This window comes from Lutzomyia longipalpis, chromosome 3 (genome assembly GCF_024334085.1).
Source record: "Lutzomyia longipalpis isolate SR_M1_2022 chromosome 3, ASM2433408v1".
Lineage (NCBI taxonomy): Eukaryota > Metazoa > Arthropoda > Insecta > Diptera > Psychodidae > Lutzomyia > Lutzomyia longipalpis.
Window position 1 is genome coordinate 10546541 of NC_074709.1, and position 16526 is coordinate 10563066.

At 35.9% G+C, this 16526-nt stretch overlaps 3 protein-coding genes across 3 annotated transcripts; 2 read left to right on the forward strand and 1 right to left on the reverse strand.

Moving 5' to 3' along the window:
- Positions 1-622: 622 nt before the first annotated feature.
- On the forward strand, positions 623-4454 carry LOC129792005 (uncharacterized). The gene is made up of 2 exons (XM_055830718.1): positions 623-1978; positions 2945-4454. The coding sequence occupies exons 1-2, from the start codon at positions 1910-1912 to the stop codon at positions 3347-3349; spliced, it is 474 nt and encodes a 157-aa protein (XP_055686693.1). The 5' UTR covers positions 623-1909; the 3' UTR covers positions 3350-4454.
- A 1610-nt stretch (positions 4455-6064) lies between these two features.
- Positions 6065-15568, reverse strand: LOC129791828 (protein bicaudal D). The gene is made up of 5 exons (XM_055830376.1): positions 15197-15568; positions 14447-14587; positions 12697-14368; positions 7217-7391; positions 6065-7141 (listed from the first exon to the last, which is right to left on the reverse strand). The coding sequence occupies exons 1-5, from the start codon at positions 15395-15397 to the stop codon at positions 7021-7023; spliced, it is 2310 nt and encodes a 769-aa protein (XP_055686351.1). The 5' UTR covers positions 15398-15568; the 3' UTR covers positions 6065-7020.
- On the forward strand, positions 9050-11898 carry LOC129791927 (GATOR complex protein NPRL2-like). The gene is made up of 3 exons (XM_055830595.1): positions 9050-9758; positions 10949-11333; positions 11419-11898. Exons 1-3 carry the CDS (start codon positions 9299-9301, stop codon positions 11798-11800), a joined length of 1227 nt encoding a protein of 408 aa, XP_055686570.1. The 5' UTR covers positions 9050-9298; the 3' UTR covers positions 11801-11898.
- Positions 15569-16526: the final 958 nt, after the last annotated feature.

The following is a 16526-nucleotide window of genomic DNA, read 5'->3' on the forward strand; positions in this document are numbered from 1 at the left end:
TATCTTCTTCTGCGTGTTTCCGGGTGGCGAATTTGTGATGCAAGGGGCAAGAGGACTATATAAGGAGTCTAAAGGTAGTGACCCGACAGTTCCCGGTTTTATAGTTTATGAGAAAATCGACTTCCTTCATGGGGTCGTTCAACGACCCCACCTTGGCGCTCTAAGGAAGCTCCAAGGTCTTGGCGGCCAGCAGGTTAAATCTGCATAAAACTTCCGGAGTTATAGGGTGGTATTCTAGGATAGAGACACCTTTCAAGATCAAGATAAAAATCAAAATAAAGACCAAGACTGTCGGTATTCTACTTTACGACGAATTATCCAGGAAAGTAAAATCAAAATTTGCGTTATCCTACTTGTCAGTTTCTTGGTTTCAGCTTCGCGCCAAGAAAACTTTAGCGATATCTCTTTCTAACGCATTAATTTTTTACTATTGCGCTTTCTCGTTCGCTCTCGGATGATAATTGAACGAAATTTAAACACTTCATGGGAATTTCTTCCCTATTGCCATTACATCCAGGAGCCCTGATTGTATAATCTCGGCTATTATTCCCACCCAGGCATTATTGCTCCGGGAATGGAATGAATATTGTCGGAGAGGTGCTTTCTGCCTCATTAGCAGGATTAGTGGTCACTTCTCATTGGTAATGATAAAGTGATCTCCGGATTGGGCATCTCATCCCCGGATTGTCACATCCTGGACAATCCTGGGATGCTGGTGCAAAAATGTTTGTTTTTCGCCGGAATTGTGGTCACTTCTCATTGGTAATGATAAAGTGACCTCCGGACTAGGGATTTCATCCCAGAACTATCAAGCCCTGGACAATTAGGGAATGCTGGTGCAAAATTGTGGTTTTTTCGCCAGAGTAGTGGTCACTCCAACATTACTAATAGGAAGTGACCATAAATCCGTCGAAAAACCCACAATTTTGCACCAGCATCCCCTAATTGTCCAGGACTTGATAATCCTGGGATGAGAGCCTCAATCTGGAGGTCACTCCATCATTACCAATCACGAGTGACCACAATTCCGTCGAAAAACCCAGAATTTTGCACCAGCATCCCAGGAATGTCCAGGATGTGACAATCCTGGGATGAGATCCCCAATCTGGAGGTCACTTTATCATTACAAAGGAGAAGTGACCATAATTCCGGCAAAAAACAAACATTTTTGCACCAGCATCCCAGGATTGTCCAGGATGTGTCAATCCGGGGATGAGATCCCCAATCCGGAGGTCACTCCACCATTACAAAGGAGAAGTGACCACAATTCCAGTGAAAAACAAAAAAATTTGCACCAACATCCCGTATTTGTCCAAGATTTGACAATCCTGGTACATCCCGGAGGTCACTCTATCATTAGCAAGATGGAGTGAACACAATTCCGGCAAAAACCCGTCATTTTGCATCTGCATCCCATATTTGTACAAGAGTTTTCATATCTCCCATACTGAATTTACATTGCCTTTACCTCATTTAAAAACCAATTTTTCAAAGGACCCCAAAACCGTCTTGGAATTTCACATAAATCCAAGACATTTTACGTTATAATAAGACCGTAAATCTCTATCGTAGAATGCAGAATCTTGGAATATTTTTATCCAAGTCTCTTTTGACAATTCATTTTGTAAATCTTTATTTTGATTTTGATTCGTATCTCAGAATACTAAAAGTCTTGGAAGTTGTATGAAGAAACAAGATTTTTAGGTTATGGTTCGACCGTAAATCTCTATCTTAGAATACCAAATCTTGAAATATTTTGAATTTCCAAGATTATCCTGAAAATTTCTTGGAATTTTAAAGTAGAATACCAAATCTTGGTTTTTTTCTTTATTTTGATCTTTATATTTATCTTAGAATACCGCCAATAATTTGTTTGCTGGGTAAAGCTTATCGTGATTATAGAAGCAGTATGTCCTACAAAGTGATGAATTCTCTCAGAGTGGCTGAAAGAATGTTCAAGAAGCTACAAATTTTAGAGGTGGGTGAGATCATCGGCAAGAGACGTGTCCAGAAGATCTTTTAACGAACACTTAGAAAGGCCTGGATAAGGGTTGAAAGCTTTGGGAAATTAAGCGTAATTTATTGGACGAAACATCCTTTGCCGGGCGATTACCGGAAAACAGGAATTATGGAGCTTCTTGCTAGACGAGCTAGACTGTGTCACGAAAGAATGATAATAAATCTTGGAGAAGAAATTTAGACTAGAGGATTAGAGGAATGAAGGCCTACATCTCATCGAAAATCAGGGATGTCTTTAGGAACCAGAAGGATCGACATTGAAGCAGATAGGATTAAGCTTTAGACATAGAGTATTCTACGAGAGGATTAGCTTGTATTTCTACTAAGAAAACACGTGAGAAAACTAAAGTGTTATTTGATCAATTTTGTTAGTAGAATTAAACTCAAGAAGAATCGCTAGGATTTTGAAAACTTTACTGTGTAGAATTACATGATTTTAAAGATTCAAGTTATGAAATCTTGAAAAAATTAAAACTCTTGAAAGGATTTGAATTACTTTTGATCATTTGATTGGTCTGCATATTCATCGATGGGAAGGCTCAAGGAAGACCTCCATAATTATACTTCCTTTACCAGATACAGTTAGGAGAAAGTCAGATTTTAATGATGAGTGATATTAGCGAAAGAAAAGAAAATGTAATGCTGAGAAAATCTTGTAAAATGACATTGTATTAGCCCTTTTATTCATTCATTCATTTGTGGGTTAAGACATTTTCCCAATATAGATATCATTTCAATGATAAGAAGTTTGGCAATGATAAAATGATAATGGCTGTTGTGATTTGTGAATCATAGAGAGTGGTCACCTGGGGAAATTCATTTTTAAGTTTAGTTCCCTGGTCGTTTAAGTATAAGAAGTTTTAGTTTTCAACTAAACCTAACAAGTTTAGAATCCTTACATTTCTCCTTTTTAATTTCATCTCAGCTTCCACCTTCAAACATGGACATTGATATAGTTGAGCAGAATGGAATGCTTGAATACGACGACAGCAATTTAATCCTCAAAATGTTAGATGACGACTGTCTCTTTCACATTCTGTCCTACCTGAATCTTCAGGAACTCATAAGGGTTGAAGAAGTTTGCGAACGCTTTGAAGCAGTTGCACAACAAGTTTACAAAACTTACACCACATTGGATTTCTCTGATCATCTTCTTCGGAATAAATTTGCAATGCAGAAACAAATACCAATTGCAGAAGCAACTGCAATTGCATCCAGAGTCGGTCCTAGTATTCACACCCTAACAGCTAAGGCATCCACATTTAGGATGAATGACCATCAGATCCCCAACTTTGTGGGAATGTACTTTAAAAAAATTGCGGAATGTTAATTTTCATTGGTTCAAAATAATGGATGATGAATCACTTGCAAAAATGGCAACAGCTTTCACCGGAGTGACTGTTGTGAAACTTGATGGTTGCGATGCAACTGATAAAATTCTACAGGGTCTCTTTAAGGTAGATCAACTTGAGGTACTGGAATTACCCAACAATCCCGAGATCAATGGGACATTCTTTGTAGAACTGAGAAATATAAGAGATATAAATTTAGAATGTTGCCATAATGTTAATCCTCAACTCTTTAGACAATTCTGCGAGGAACATCCGAATCTGAGGAGTATAAATGTACGAAATTGCTCATGGATTGATAGAATTTGCCTCCAACACATTGCAGCTTTGAGCAATTTGGAAACTTTGGGAATATCTGCAAACTATCGTATTATCTCAATGAATGATTACCTCATCTTGGCTGATTTACCAAAATTGAAACATTTGCAAATTGATTGTGGAAAAAAATCCGAATGGAACATGGATGAGCTCCTTCTGAAGGTCTCCATTCACAATCAATTGGAATCTTTGGTACTTATGGACAAAGAAATCACTGCAGACACTGAAAAATCACTCAGATACTTAACAAATATCAAGGAATTGGACTTAAGTTCATCGTCCAAATGCACAGATATAACACTAGAGAGCCTTTCGTGTGAGAATACGCTGCAACGTCTTGAAATCCAATGGGCTCCCGTAACGCCAAAAGGACTTGAAATGCTGATTAAACGATGTCCCCATCTTAGAGTACTGAATGTCGTGAAATGCCCAAATATTAATGGAGATTTCGTTCCACAAATTCTTGAACATCTCAAAGGGAGACCACATATGCTGGAGATGTTGGCCAATGATCATCCACGGACATTTCCTAGAAAGAAATTTGAGAAGATCTACACAGGAAGAAATTCCTCAAAGTTGAAAGTGAAATTTCAATCATACATTAAATTTTTGAATTTGAATTGAAATGTTTTTGATTTTGAGGGAAAAAGTATTAAAAAAGAATTATGAAAGATTTTTTGTGAGCTTCGTGATACTAACTTAAAAAGTCTTGTTAATGTTATTGAATGAATAATAAATTAATAAAAAAATCTTTTGTTTTTTAACTTACCTTTAGTTTTATTCTTTGTGATGAAAATTGTTGACGTAGTTGAGCTCCGTCCAGTTTATAGATGCCTTTTCGTTCTGCCTAATTGTGACGCGCCCAAAGATAGGGAAAATTTCCCCACGTTTGGACACTGAAGAAGGCTTCAAACGGAGCCGAAAGCTTTGGAAAACGTGAATTTTTCTGGGTGCTATGGATAAATAAGGATAATCCACAGACTTGTTGGCAGTTAGTTTAGTTCTTGGTATATTTAAGGTTTCTTTTCTTTCAAGAAGCTCTTTACCAAGGTAAGACACCATCAAGGAAAGAAATTAAATAAAATACAGATTTTTTTGTTATATAAACAACATTTCAAGTGTTTAATCGCCACTCTTATCTCCTGTTTTATTTTTTTTTACAGATTTTTGCCTTCAATATTCAATATAGATTTTTTTTTAAATCCCTTCCATGGAATTTTCAAATTTTTTAAAATTTTTTTTCACTTCTATTCGAAAAAAAAAGATTCATCACATTAGTGAAGTTTTTCTTCTTGAAAAATTTATGGGATCGAAAATAGGGACGATTTGTTATTCGTATTTATGTAAAAATTACGTGAAATTTGCATTTTTTTACTATGTAAAACTTTTTTCTGGTAAAATCTCTTTTAAATTGAGTAATGTCTATGCAGTTTGATTAAAATCCCTAATTTCCAGGGACGAAACGTAAAATCTGCTGTTTAGGTCACAAAAAGGATCTCTGTTTCTATTTCCTTGTAATCTATTCGTCTCTATTTCTGTGATTCAAATCGATATTTCTACATATATTTTTTTTATGTATTCCTCTAAAGTCCACTAAGCTACAATATAATAATGCAGAGCGCACTAGTAAGTTGATAAAAAAAAAGTAGAAAATGCAAAAAAAGAGTATAATTTTCTTTTCATCTACGTTAAGTATTTTTTTTACAATTTCATAATTCCCATCTTGCCCACCATATTGAATTTAGTTGGTGTTCTACTTTCATTTTTATGTATTTTTTCTCTACTCCTTAAAAGTTCATTTTCCCGTTCCCTCGCTCTAAATAAGCGAAAGCAAGACATCCCGTTTAATTCCAAACAATAAGTAAAATTAAAATTATCCAGGGATTAGCATAAAAATGCAAAGAAAAGGAAACAAAAAAGCATTTGACAAGCTGATTAAAAATAAGTGAGGTTAATTTTTGACAGAAGTGAATTTGACGTCAAATCTTTCTGTCAAATTCAAGTAACAAATCCGCAATTGGCGGGCTTTTCAGAAGGATTTTCTTTTACTTTTTTTTTTCACATATTACATCGGAAGTGTGTGGCTTTTTTTCTATTTTATTTCATTTAATTACAATATTCATTGCAAAATATATTATTTCGTTATTTTTTCCACGTTTTTTTGTCTTTTAAACATTACGCACAAGGGACGGTGACATTAAAAAATCCAATTACACACTTTTGTCTTTTTATTTTTTCATTTTACCTTCATCGAAATATTTATTTTTTCTTTTCATTATTACTTTTTTTTAATGTTATGGCTCGGTATTTGAGAAATTTTTTTTTCGTGAGATATTAACAATTTTTTTTCAACCACTTAATGCTCTTTTAACAACAACTCAGGAGAGAAATTATTATTTATTTTCTTTTCTCAGGATAAACGGAAGATTTTTTCTAATAAGGAAAAAATTCCTTCAACATTTTTGGACGCATTTTTGTCTATACAATTTTTGTAGCATTTTTTTTTCACTTAATTCTTTTATGTTGTATCCTTAGGGACACTGATGCGTGTTAAATTATTTGTTTTTCCTTCCACTTGCACATTACAATTTTCGTCACAATACAAAATTTTTCTTTTTCTTCTGTTAGAGTATACAATAATTCAATGATTTTTTTTTGAAGAATAAATTTGCAGCACAAAAAGTGATTTATATTGCAATTTAAATAATAAATTGGGTTAATAAATGTTAAATTCTAATAAATCTTGATAATTATATTATAACAATTTAATATTGGTGTTGAATAAATAAAAAATATAATATTTTTTAAAAAATATATCGCGATTATGGGCATTAATTTGAGGAATATTGCAGATGTGTCTGCACTATAAAAATATATATAATTAATAATTATATAGTTTTTAATTGTGTTAGATAAATTAATCACTTTAATAATCAATTTCTTTTGCGCACTGTAGAAAACTTTCTTCTTTTACGAACTTTGCGGAAAATAAGTAGAAAAAATTACAATTCTTCTTTTTTAATACTATTGTTCCCCACATTCATAAACTTTCATCAATTTCATTGCCAAAAATGTGATTAGAAAAAATAAAGGAATTGGCAATTCATCGCAATAAGAACCTTCCCAATGAATTATTTGGTCTATTTCTTTCTTTTGGGTTTCTCCAAGAAAACCCAAAAATAATCAAAAAAAAAAAAAAGGATTGCATCCTCTTCCAAAGACGCAAAAAAACCTAAAAGAGATATTTGCATGATGTAGTTGAACAAGATAGTTCCTACATCTTTAGAAGAGTCGAAACTAAAGCTAAAATCTTGCGATGCATTGAGAGTTCGTGTTAGAAGAAGTTATTGGGGTTGGAATTGTTGCCGGTGTTACTTCTAATTGGTGTCCGTGAAAAGGAGGATTTGGACCCACCACGTGCTGGTGGCATAGGTCGTCTGGCATGACGCATCTCCCTACAGTGGAATAACCCGTTAAAATCACCCCCAAAATAACCCTTGCAAGGAAAAGAAAAAGAAAAAGGTACTCACCGATCCATCTCAATTTCTTCGAGACGCTGTGTTAGGGTAAGTTTCTGCTGTACCGCCAACCGTAACAGTTGATTCAGCGTCTTCTTCTCTTCTTCAGCTGCACTGAGCTGATGATGAAGATCATCCACCTGTGTTACGTACTCTTCGCACCTTGCTGCAAACATTGCTCTCAAACCTGCAAAATTAGGAAGAGAAATCCTTTTAAATCTCAGAAGAAAACTTTGCAGTTTTTAGCATAAAACCGCCAAAAAATATTGTCACAAAAATCAAAAGAATTAAGTTAAAAGAAAACTTTAAGAACTTCCAAACGAATTTTTACATAACGTAGGAGAATTGACTGTTCTAGATTATTTTGCATTAATACTTTTTAATAATCACAAAAATTCCTGAACTTCTTCAGATTTATTGATAAATAGGGTAAGTACGGTTAACCCTTTCGCGTTCCTTGGTTCATACGTTGAAACAAAGATGAAACATTTTATTTTCCCAATTTTTTATGCATTCAATTGTTCTTCCTAGTTAGATCTTTTTTTAGTTATAAAAATTAAAATTTATTTAGATTAATTAGTAGGGAAACGTGGCCCAATTCGGACCTCTTGAGACCTTTTTCAATCCGCTATTGCTTAAAATTGATAAAACTTTAAAGTAGAAAGTTATGGGAGTTAAAAGAGCATTAAATGGGCTTTAAAATGGTAACAAATTTAAAAATATTGCCTTTAATTTTATATCATTCTTTTCTCATCCTGTGCAGACCTTTGGAGGTCGGAATTGGACCACGTTCCCCTACTTTTTTTAGGTTACGTTCAGCCCCTAGGTGATTGTATTCTAGTTTAAAAAATGCGTGTATAATTCACGCAAAAGAACACAAAGAAGACGTTTTGCCCGAAAAATGTCCTCTGAGATCGTTTATAGAATAAATTTCGTGATAAAAGAGCGCGTGTTTCAATGTTTCTCATTGGACGCGAAAGGGTTAGTATAGTGTTCATTTGTCAAGATTTTTCCTTAATTTTTTTTTGTTCAAAATTGAAAAAGAAAAAAATCACCGCGGAAAATGCGCGACAAATCTACAAAAAAAAAGTTTTGAAACATTTTTTAGAGGGACAAAAATTGCAAATGGCGTTGCAATAATTGATATTTTTAGCAATCTTTATTTGCATTTTTTTGTCATCCCAGTGGATATTAGGGAGTTTCTTTCGCAATTCTTCAATGTTTTTTTTATTCTCTACAAGATTGAATGGGTCAAAATTGTTCTGCGATGGAGAAAGTTTTTACATGGCCTCTGCATAATCTCCTTTGTAAGTGTATCATGCTTATATTGATGAATTTCTCAATTGATCAATTTATAGCAATATTGTAGAATATTCTTATTATGTAGTATCATATCAAAGCTATATCCATTATCTTTGTAATCTGTACAATGAGGGTAGGGCGATAAAAAACAACAATTCTGACTTATTTTTAGACTTGTAACTCTTTCCAAAAAGAACGGAAAGAAAAAAAACCGGAGCCTCAAATACTTTGCACTATCCCATATAAGATCTCTTTACCATTAAAAAAAACCATTAAAGCACAAGTTGAAACAAAAATAACTTTAAAAAGAAAAGAAGTTCCTAAGAACTTAATAAACCTTATCAAACAGGTAGCCACTTGAAGGAAAAGGTGAACAAACAGACTTTACGATAAAAGACATTTTTTTTGTTGAAATAACGTAAAAGATTGAATATCTGTGCGTGATACAAGTTTAAAATATCATTCAAAATGAGAGTATTCAAAAATTGCTGAATTTACAAAAAGGAGGTCAAAAAGCAAGTGGTTGACTTGCAGAGAGGGAGTGAGAGAGAGACTTAAAAATCAAAAAATGTTGTCTCCAATATAGCCTTGCTAAATTAGCATTGGAGAGCCATTGCGTTAATTTACTTTATATATAAATGCGGGTAAGCGAGAGAGAAAGAGAGCGTGTGTGTCTTGTTGTGCGTTGAACTGGGATGAGATGGAGATGGTGGCTGCTATCAGTGAACAAATAAAGTGGGTTCAACTCGGAGCGAGTCGTAGTAGAAGAGATCATTCAGTCTTTGAGCGATCATGAAGAGGGAAAGGAATCCCATTGAGTGTATCTTTCTGTGTGAATTCCACGCTATTGCCGGTCCGAGGATTATGATACAAGTCCCCTCGGATTTTGTATCGCGTGAAGTTTTTCAAACTGTTAATCGGTACATCATACCAAAGGTGCAACAGTTACAGCGCACCTTCATCTGCCTCTCAATGCTGGGAATGAAAATTCTCGGGTATCCACAGAAAATTCTCAGCAATAGCTATGCACGTAATGCTTTCCATTTCAATGTTTGTTTCGTCTTTCGACCTACGACCCGTTCAGTGGCCTTTGAGCCAGTTGTGCGGAAACTCACAGAGTATCTCATGGATTTGGAATTAAGTGATAAGATGCTTTCACATGCAACTAATGAACAAATTTTTCAAACACTCCAAAACTTTCTAACGCGCATCCGAAATGATATCAATCGCACCGGGATTTGTTTACTGCAAGGTTAGTAAAAAAGTTTATTTTTAATCAAATAAGAGATGGAAATGAGGCAAATTAATGTTAAATGGAACTGAAAAAATTCCTCTTATTTTTTTTCTTTTGATCTGTAGGATGATTTTGGTGCTAATTTGTTTATTTATTTTTTTAAGTATTTAAATTTTTGTATTTACTAACATTATTGTGGTTTATTTAACGCCAGTGATTTTATTGCTGTTGCTGATCACGATTTTTTTTTTCTAAATATCTTTTTTGTGTATCTTTAACGATATTTGTATTTCTTATGTACTTTTTATTAAATTAAATACCGTAAAAAGGGGCGAATTTGAGCTTATTGGGTTTAACGATATAAATTCAGTTTCCAGAGTAACTAATATTCTTTTCATTTCCTTCAAGGGGTGTTTATCTGGCGAATCTTTCGATATTTTTGGCGAATAATCCGATGATTTTTATTCTGGCTCTCTATTCATTGGAAAAATGCGAAAAACCGCGGAAAAATCCACGGAAGTCGTGAAAAAATCCGCGGAAATTGCGAGTACTCGCAAAAATATCCGCGGAAATCGCAAAAAATCGCGAAAAACTGCGAAAATATGAAATCTGAATAAAAAATAATCTTTTGCAAGATATTCAGAATCAAATATAGATTTTTTTTTGGAATCTAAATCCATAAAGTTTATTATCTTAACAACGATTGGAATAATTATGAAATTTTTAAACTATTCTTAACTATTTGTTTGAAAGAAATAAAAAGAATCTTAAACCTCAAATAGGATTCACATTCTTCTCATTAAATATTAAATAATGTGAGGATAAGGTAGTTTGTCTACCCTCTTCTACTCTTGAAAAAAAATTTATTTCATCATTGATAAGAAAGTTATTTGTAGAAATCATTACTCTTCTTCAAGTAGTGTGTCTGTGTCTAGCAGCTTAGGGATTACAATATTAATATTATAGAATTCAAAAGCTTTTGAGACTCTCTACAGATTCCAGAAGCGCCGGAAACGATTTGATTACATTTAATATTTATATTTCTGTAATGTAGAGTCAATAAAAAAAAATCAAATACAACAACGCTTGTATTCGAACCGACAATCTTTTGGATATGAGTCTAGTGCTCTACTCATTGTGCCAAAAACTCCAAAATGTTCCAATTTAGGTAATTAAGTTTTACTTTCTCTTATTTTTTTTTTCCACAGAAGGCACCACTACCATACCACTGTGCGTAACTGAACCAGAATGTGGAGAATCAGCAGCAGGTGTGATTGTTGGAGCCCATCAAGCACCTGTTATACTGCCAAGCTTTCATGGTTACGACAAGGATCAATGGGATCTGACGACACTACGATTACTCCCCTACATTACAGGCTTCAATCATGTTGGTCGTATTAGTGCCCTTGCAGACGTTGCACTGGACCTCGTGCGTGAATGCATTCGCCACTTAGTCGTTCTACGTGTTGCCATTTTGGTACCACTCTTCCAATACAGCAACATGTACCGACCTACACCCCGCCTAGCTAACCTGGCTAAATGTCCACGATTACAGAAACGCTGTATCGCTCAATGTAGTAAAGTACCTGCTAGGTGAGTATTCCTTCTATTCTATTCTTGAGAGTTCTTAAAAAAAAAATACGACTTTAAATAAAAATTATGTTTTGCTCAACTCTAGGTGCGATGTACGCGATGTTTTTCGGATGTTTGCAAGTATGGCTCATGGTGCAACATATGGGGAGATATGTGTGCGCTTTAACCCGGCCGCACTTTCAATAAATGATCGCCAAATGGTACTTTTTGGCCTCCTTGAAGGACTCATTCGTACAGTTCACCGCTACCCGGTTAGTCTATCAGTTCGACACCATCCCCCAGATGAAGCACGCCTTTCACGACCCCTACCTACAGCTAGACCCGCAACTACGGCACCCCAGAGACAGCATAAACCCTTCACAGGGCGTACATGTACACACGAAATTTGCTGCTCAGGAGGATTCTCATCACGTCAACTAGACTCATTGCTAGAACGTGATCAGGAATGCGTGGTGCTATACAAGTGATATTATGTGACTAGACTACCCAATCATTGCCTAAGTAGAATGTTTAATGTGTGTTTATATATTTTTTTATCATATTAAAAAATTGTTCTATTAAAGTATTTAGCTGTGTTTTTTTTTTCAGACGGAGCTTTTGTGTTTAGAGCAAAATCGAAAGCCGTCAGATCAGGCTCAAACTTGGGATGAGCACGAATTAAGGTCCCCACATTCCAAAAAACGTATGCGCCGAAAAATTTTTCCGTAGTTTGAAGCTCAATTATAGCTAGAGGTGTGAAATTTTAATATGTTGTAAGGGCCTTTAAGACCTTTTCAACGATACCCCATTTCCAAAAATCGGACAAGCGGTTTAGCCAATAAAGAGTTTTATCGAAAGTCGGCCATAACTCCTAAACCGCTTGACCGATTTGAACCAAACCGGTTTTGAATGAAAGATCTCAAGAAGGTCTACAATTATCTATACATGGGAAGTTTCAAAAGTTACCACTAGAGGGCCTACAATCAAAAACAAAATTTTCGATGAGTTTTCGACAAGTTTTCGATTAATACCTCAAAAACTGGACGAAAGATTTCGATTAAATCTTATATATTAGTAAGTTATAGGTTATAGACACACCTTTTAAACAAACAAAAAATTATGTCGCGGTTTCAGAGATATAGATCAAAACAGGTTTCCATATGTATCGATTGTTGTAATATTGCCTTATATCGGCTTAACGGTACTTTATGGAGGCTTTTCGATGGAAGTTTCATCAGGTATAGCAGGTATGACTTATCAGATTTTACTAAATTCAAAATTCAAAATGGCCGCCTTCTGCCATGTAAATTTCATGTAAAAATCTACTAAAAAAAGGCCTGATCCTTCCCGAGAATGTGTTAAATAAAGAAAAAAAAGTACTCACTTGAGAAGGTTGCAGCATCCTCCTTGAGGAGTCGCAGCTCATTCCTAAGCTTGGACATTGTCTCACTCACAACCAACTTCTCATTCTCATATTTGGACTTGAGATTTGTGAGAGCAACCTCTGCGGTATTTTTGTTGGACTTGAGAACAGTTCTCAGTGTGGCAATTTGCTCCCTCTTGGCGGACAGGAGACTCTTGAGTTTGATTATCTGCTCCTGCAGATCTGCAATTTCCTCGCGATTCTCCTTATCCTCCCCACCGGCCGTGGAGCTGCGTACACTGTGCTTGTTGTTGTCAATTGTGCGCTCCACAGAGGACTTGAGATACTTTATTTGATCCGCCACTGTGTCCACATACTTGCGAATCTCCACAGCATCCGAAAGTGCTTGGAGATCTTCGATTGTTTGCGCCTTGGATGCGAGGGTGTCGGATTTAAATTGTGCCTGAATGGCTGAGAGTGAGTCACTGTCCAGATCGTCGCTCTTGTGATCGAGGAGAACACGATTGGGCGTCTCCCCGTTGACGGTACAGACTAGATGATAGAGTTGAGCAAGTTCATCACTTAGCACCACTAGTGTATTGCGTGCTGAGCCAAGGCTCTGTCCGGCATTCTGTGAGATCGCCGTGAGGATCTCAACGTCACTCTGGAGATCGAGGGATCTCTGTTCGGTGCTGAGGAGTTTATTCTTCAAATTGGTAATCTCATTGCGAAGGAGAATCATTGCATCCGGGCAATTGAGATTCTTCTGCAATTCAATGAGATCAGCACGGAGGGTATCAATTTCTTTGCCACTGAGCAAGAACCAATTGCTGTACTGCGTTACAACGGCACGGAGTTTTTCATTAATCAAATCATCCTTGGGCGTTTTCTTGGCCATATCTTCAGCATCAATTTGCTTCTTCAGCTGCTGCAGGGCATCAACATGGGCACTTAGGACACTCACGCGTGACATGAAACTCTGCAAATCACTCTGACTCTTATCCAAATTCTGCTGGGATTCCCGCAAATTGGCCGTTAAGCTCTTCTTTTCACTTTCAAGCAATTCCAATTGCTTCTCCAGCTTCTTCAGCTCATTGAGGTGAATTTCCGAGAAGAGATCAACCTTTGTGCCATCCGGAGATTTGAGTTCACTCGAAAGGTCCGCTTCGATACGCTTGAGTGCCGGCAAATCTTCATCCCCATCGCTATTCATGTTATTCTCATCCATCCCACGGATGTTGTATGCCAAATTGCTAATGTTGTATATACTCTCACGATTGATATGTGCATCGAGCTCCTTTTTCAGCGCATACTTTGCTTCCCGTTCCCCCTGTAAGGCCTCCAGAGCTTCCTCCATTTGCTTCTCAGCAATCTTCCGGAGATTCGTTAGCTCCTCAACTTGCGAATTGAGCAATTCAATCTCTTCCGTGAGCCGTCTTATTTCATGTTTGGCACCCTCAAACTCCACTTGGGAGCTCCTTAAGCTCGACACTTGCTTCTGCAATGAAATATTCTCCTCCTCGAGCTCTGAGTAATCTGACAACATTCGTGTTTCACGAAATTTCAAATCCTTCAGCTCCGCTTTCAATTTCATCTTTTCCGCCTCCGTGTCGGATTTATCCCGACCCATATCGGAGTTTTCCTGGAGCATCCGGTCACGCTCATTGGCGACACGTTCAAGTTCATGACGAAGCTGTGTGTAAGGAATTCATTTAAAAAAATTTAATAAAAAACATTTCTTTGGGGATTTAACAGCATCCTCTGTACATACCTGTTTAACTTCATTCTCCAACTCGAGGATGTGCAAATTGAGTGATGTTTCCATTGCAGCTGTTTCCGTGAGCAGAGATTCCTCCTGCTCAATGCCAGTCTTTGTCGTCACTTTCTGTGATGTCTGAAACTTGGCTAGAGCCTGTAAATACCAATAGATTCTCTCTTTCAGAACTTCATCCATTTTTTTTCCTTAGCGGAAATTCAGGAATTCCAAGTAACGGATTAAGTGAGTTTTGGCAATAGTAATGGGATTCTTTTGCAGTCATTTGAGGGAGGAGATGCGACAGTAAAACAGTTCATAAATTCCTTGTTTATGATGGATTTGCGTGATGGCAATAAAGTTATTTTTTTTGGCCAATTTCTCTAAATAATTAATAATAAATTTGAAATTTTTATCGTGTTTTGGAAGTTCCGCGGAAATGTCGGACATGTCGTAGGACAGACATATAGCTCTCTTTTCCCCTCTGCTATGGTCACGGACAGGTAGATACACACGGAAAAAGGGGGCCAAGTCACAGAAATGAGAACATTTTTGCACCAAATTCCCAACATAAATGAGAACTTTTGAACTGAAACTCAATGAAAATGAACAAAGAAGCCCCTCAGGGAGGAAATGCACAAAGTTCCAGCAGGGAAAAGTCAAAGGAATAGATGAAAAGCAAAGAAATTCCTTTGCATTTGGCATGTTGGCAGTATGATGGTGAATTTCTTGGACAGAGATGACTTCCTGGAATTTTTCTTTTTTTACCTCAAGAGTTATGTCCAAATCATGCTTTGTATTCTCATAGAGGTTCTCCAGCTCCTCACATTTGTGCTGCAGGTGAGCCTTCTCCTCCAGCAGCACCAGCCCATATTGTGCAGATTGGATTTTTTCACTGCTTGCAATTTCCAAATCCCTCCCTAATCGCTCAACTTCAGCACGCAAATTTTCCACTTCGCTCGCAGCCATTGTGTCACAATTCACTCTTTCAACAATTATTCAATTCATTAACATTACGATTTCAGTTGATTCTATGGACGTATAGATTTCTTTTTAACATTAAAATTGGTAAGAAAAAAAGGTGGACTTGGACGATGATTTTTCTCTTCACGCAAAAAAACTCCACGACCGTGGCGCCAGTTGCGACGGGGGAAGGAAACTGAGACGATTTTGATTTTTTTGACAGTTAACCCGCGAGGTAAGCCCTATAAGCCATCCCTCATATGTGAAAATGTGATTCTCTCAAAGGCTAGAAAGTTAAAAATAATAATTATTTTCAATTTTACAAAAAATAAAAAGAATTTTATTGAATGAATGAATTAGCATGGACTCAACAAAAACTTCTTATAGGAAATTCTTGAAGTGAAATCTTTCAAAATTCTTGTAAGACAAAAATAATACCCAGAAAACAAATTTTGCCAATCATTGAACAATTATTGAGATCACTGTTGAGTCAATATAGGTCCGCATAGATGATCTACAGTTGATGAATCAGATTGATAAACAATTATCGCTCAATTCTCAATCAATATGATTGATTATCAATAATTGATCAATCATATTGATAATAAATTATTGCTTTTGCCGCTTTTGCATTTTCTAATAAAACAAAATTTCTTTATTTCACGGAAAATTTTATTTACTTTAAAAAAATTTATTCTTCACATTTTTTTTAATCTAAAGTTTAGGACCAAATATTTAACATTTATTAAGCTTATTCTCAAGTATCTTTTCATAAAGCTATATAATACAACTGTTGTTACCTTTTGAAGATGTTTCGTAAATGAATTAGAATTTGCAATGCCCACAATTGTAGCCCAGAGATATGCCCAGCAAGAATCCAATAAATTACCTTAAAAATAGTAACAGACTTATTAGAGATTTCCTCCGGTGAGAATGACCAGAAAATGTTCGGATCGCTGTTCCTTCCTACTTCTTTGAATCCTTTGAATCTCCTCCAATAATAATCCAATCTGTCACTTCACACGAGAACTTTATTTTTCACAAATTATTTTCTTCACAAACCAAAGAATTTTGCACTTTAACTTGCCTTGCCAAATTTTATTGAAAAAGTGAAATTACATAAGTTCTTTTTATA

What these genes read in the sequence shown, in the direction of transcription:
- LOC129791828 (XM_055830376.1), bottom strand. Translation starts at nt 15,397, where the DNA reads ATGGCTGCGAGCGAAGTGGAAAATTTGCGTGCTGAAGTTGAGCGATTA. An exon ending in GGATGCTGCAACCTTCTCAA is followed by an intron (nt 7,392 to 12,696) that starts GTGAGTACTTTT and finishes CTAATTTTGCAG; the next exon opens with GTTTGAGAGCAATGTTTGCA. An exon ending in GAAGAAATTGAGATGGATCG is followed by an intron (nt 7,142 to 7,216) that starts GTGAGTACCTTT and finishes ATTCCACTGTAG; the next exon opens with GGAGATGCGTCATGCCAGAC.
- LOC129791927 (XM_055830595.1), top strand. Translation starts at nt 9,299, where the DNA reads ATGAAGAGGGAAAGGAATCCCATTGAGTGTATCTTTCTGTGTGAATTC. An exon ending in CGGGATTTGTTTACTGCAAG is followed by an intron (nt 9,759 to 10,948) that starts GTTAGTAAAAAA and finishes TTTTTTCCACAG; the next exon opens with AAGGCACCACTACCATACCA. An exon ending in TGTAGTAAAGTACCTGCTAG is followed by an intron (nt 11,334 to 11,418) that starts GTGAGTATTCCT and finishes GCTCAACTCTAG; the next exon opens with GTGCGATGTACGCGATGTTT.
- LOC129792005 (XM_055830718.1), top strand. Translation starts at nt 1,910, where the DNA reads ATGTCCTACAAAGTGATGAATTCTCTCAGAGTGGCTGAAAGAATGTTC. An exon ending in AGAAGCTACAAATTTTAGAG is followed by an intron (nt 1,979 to 2,944) that starts GTGGGTGAGATC and finishes ATTTCATCTCAG; the next exon opens with CTTCCACCTTCAAACATGGA.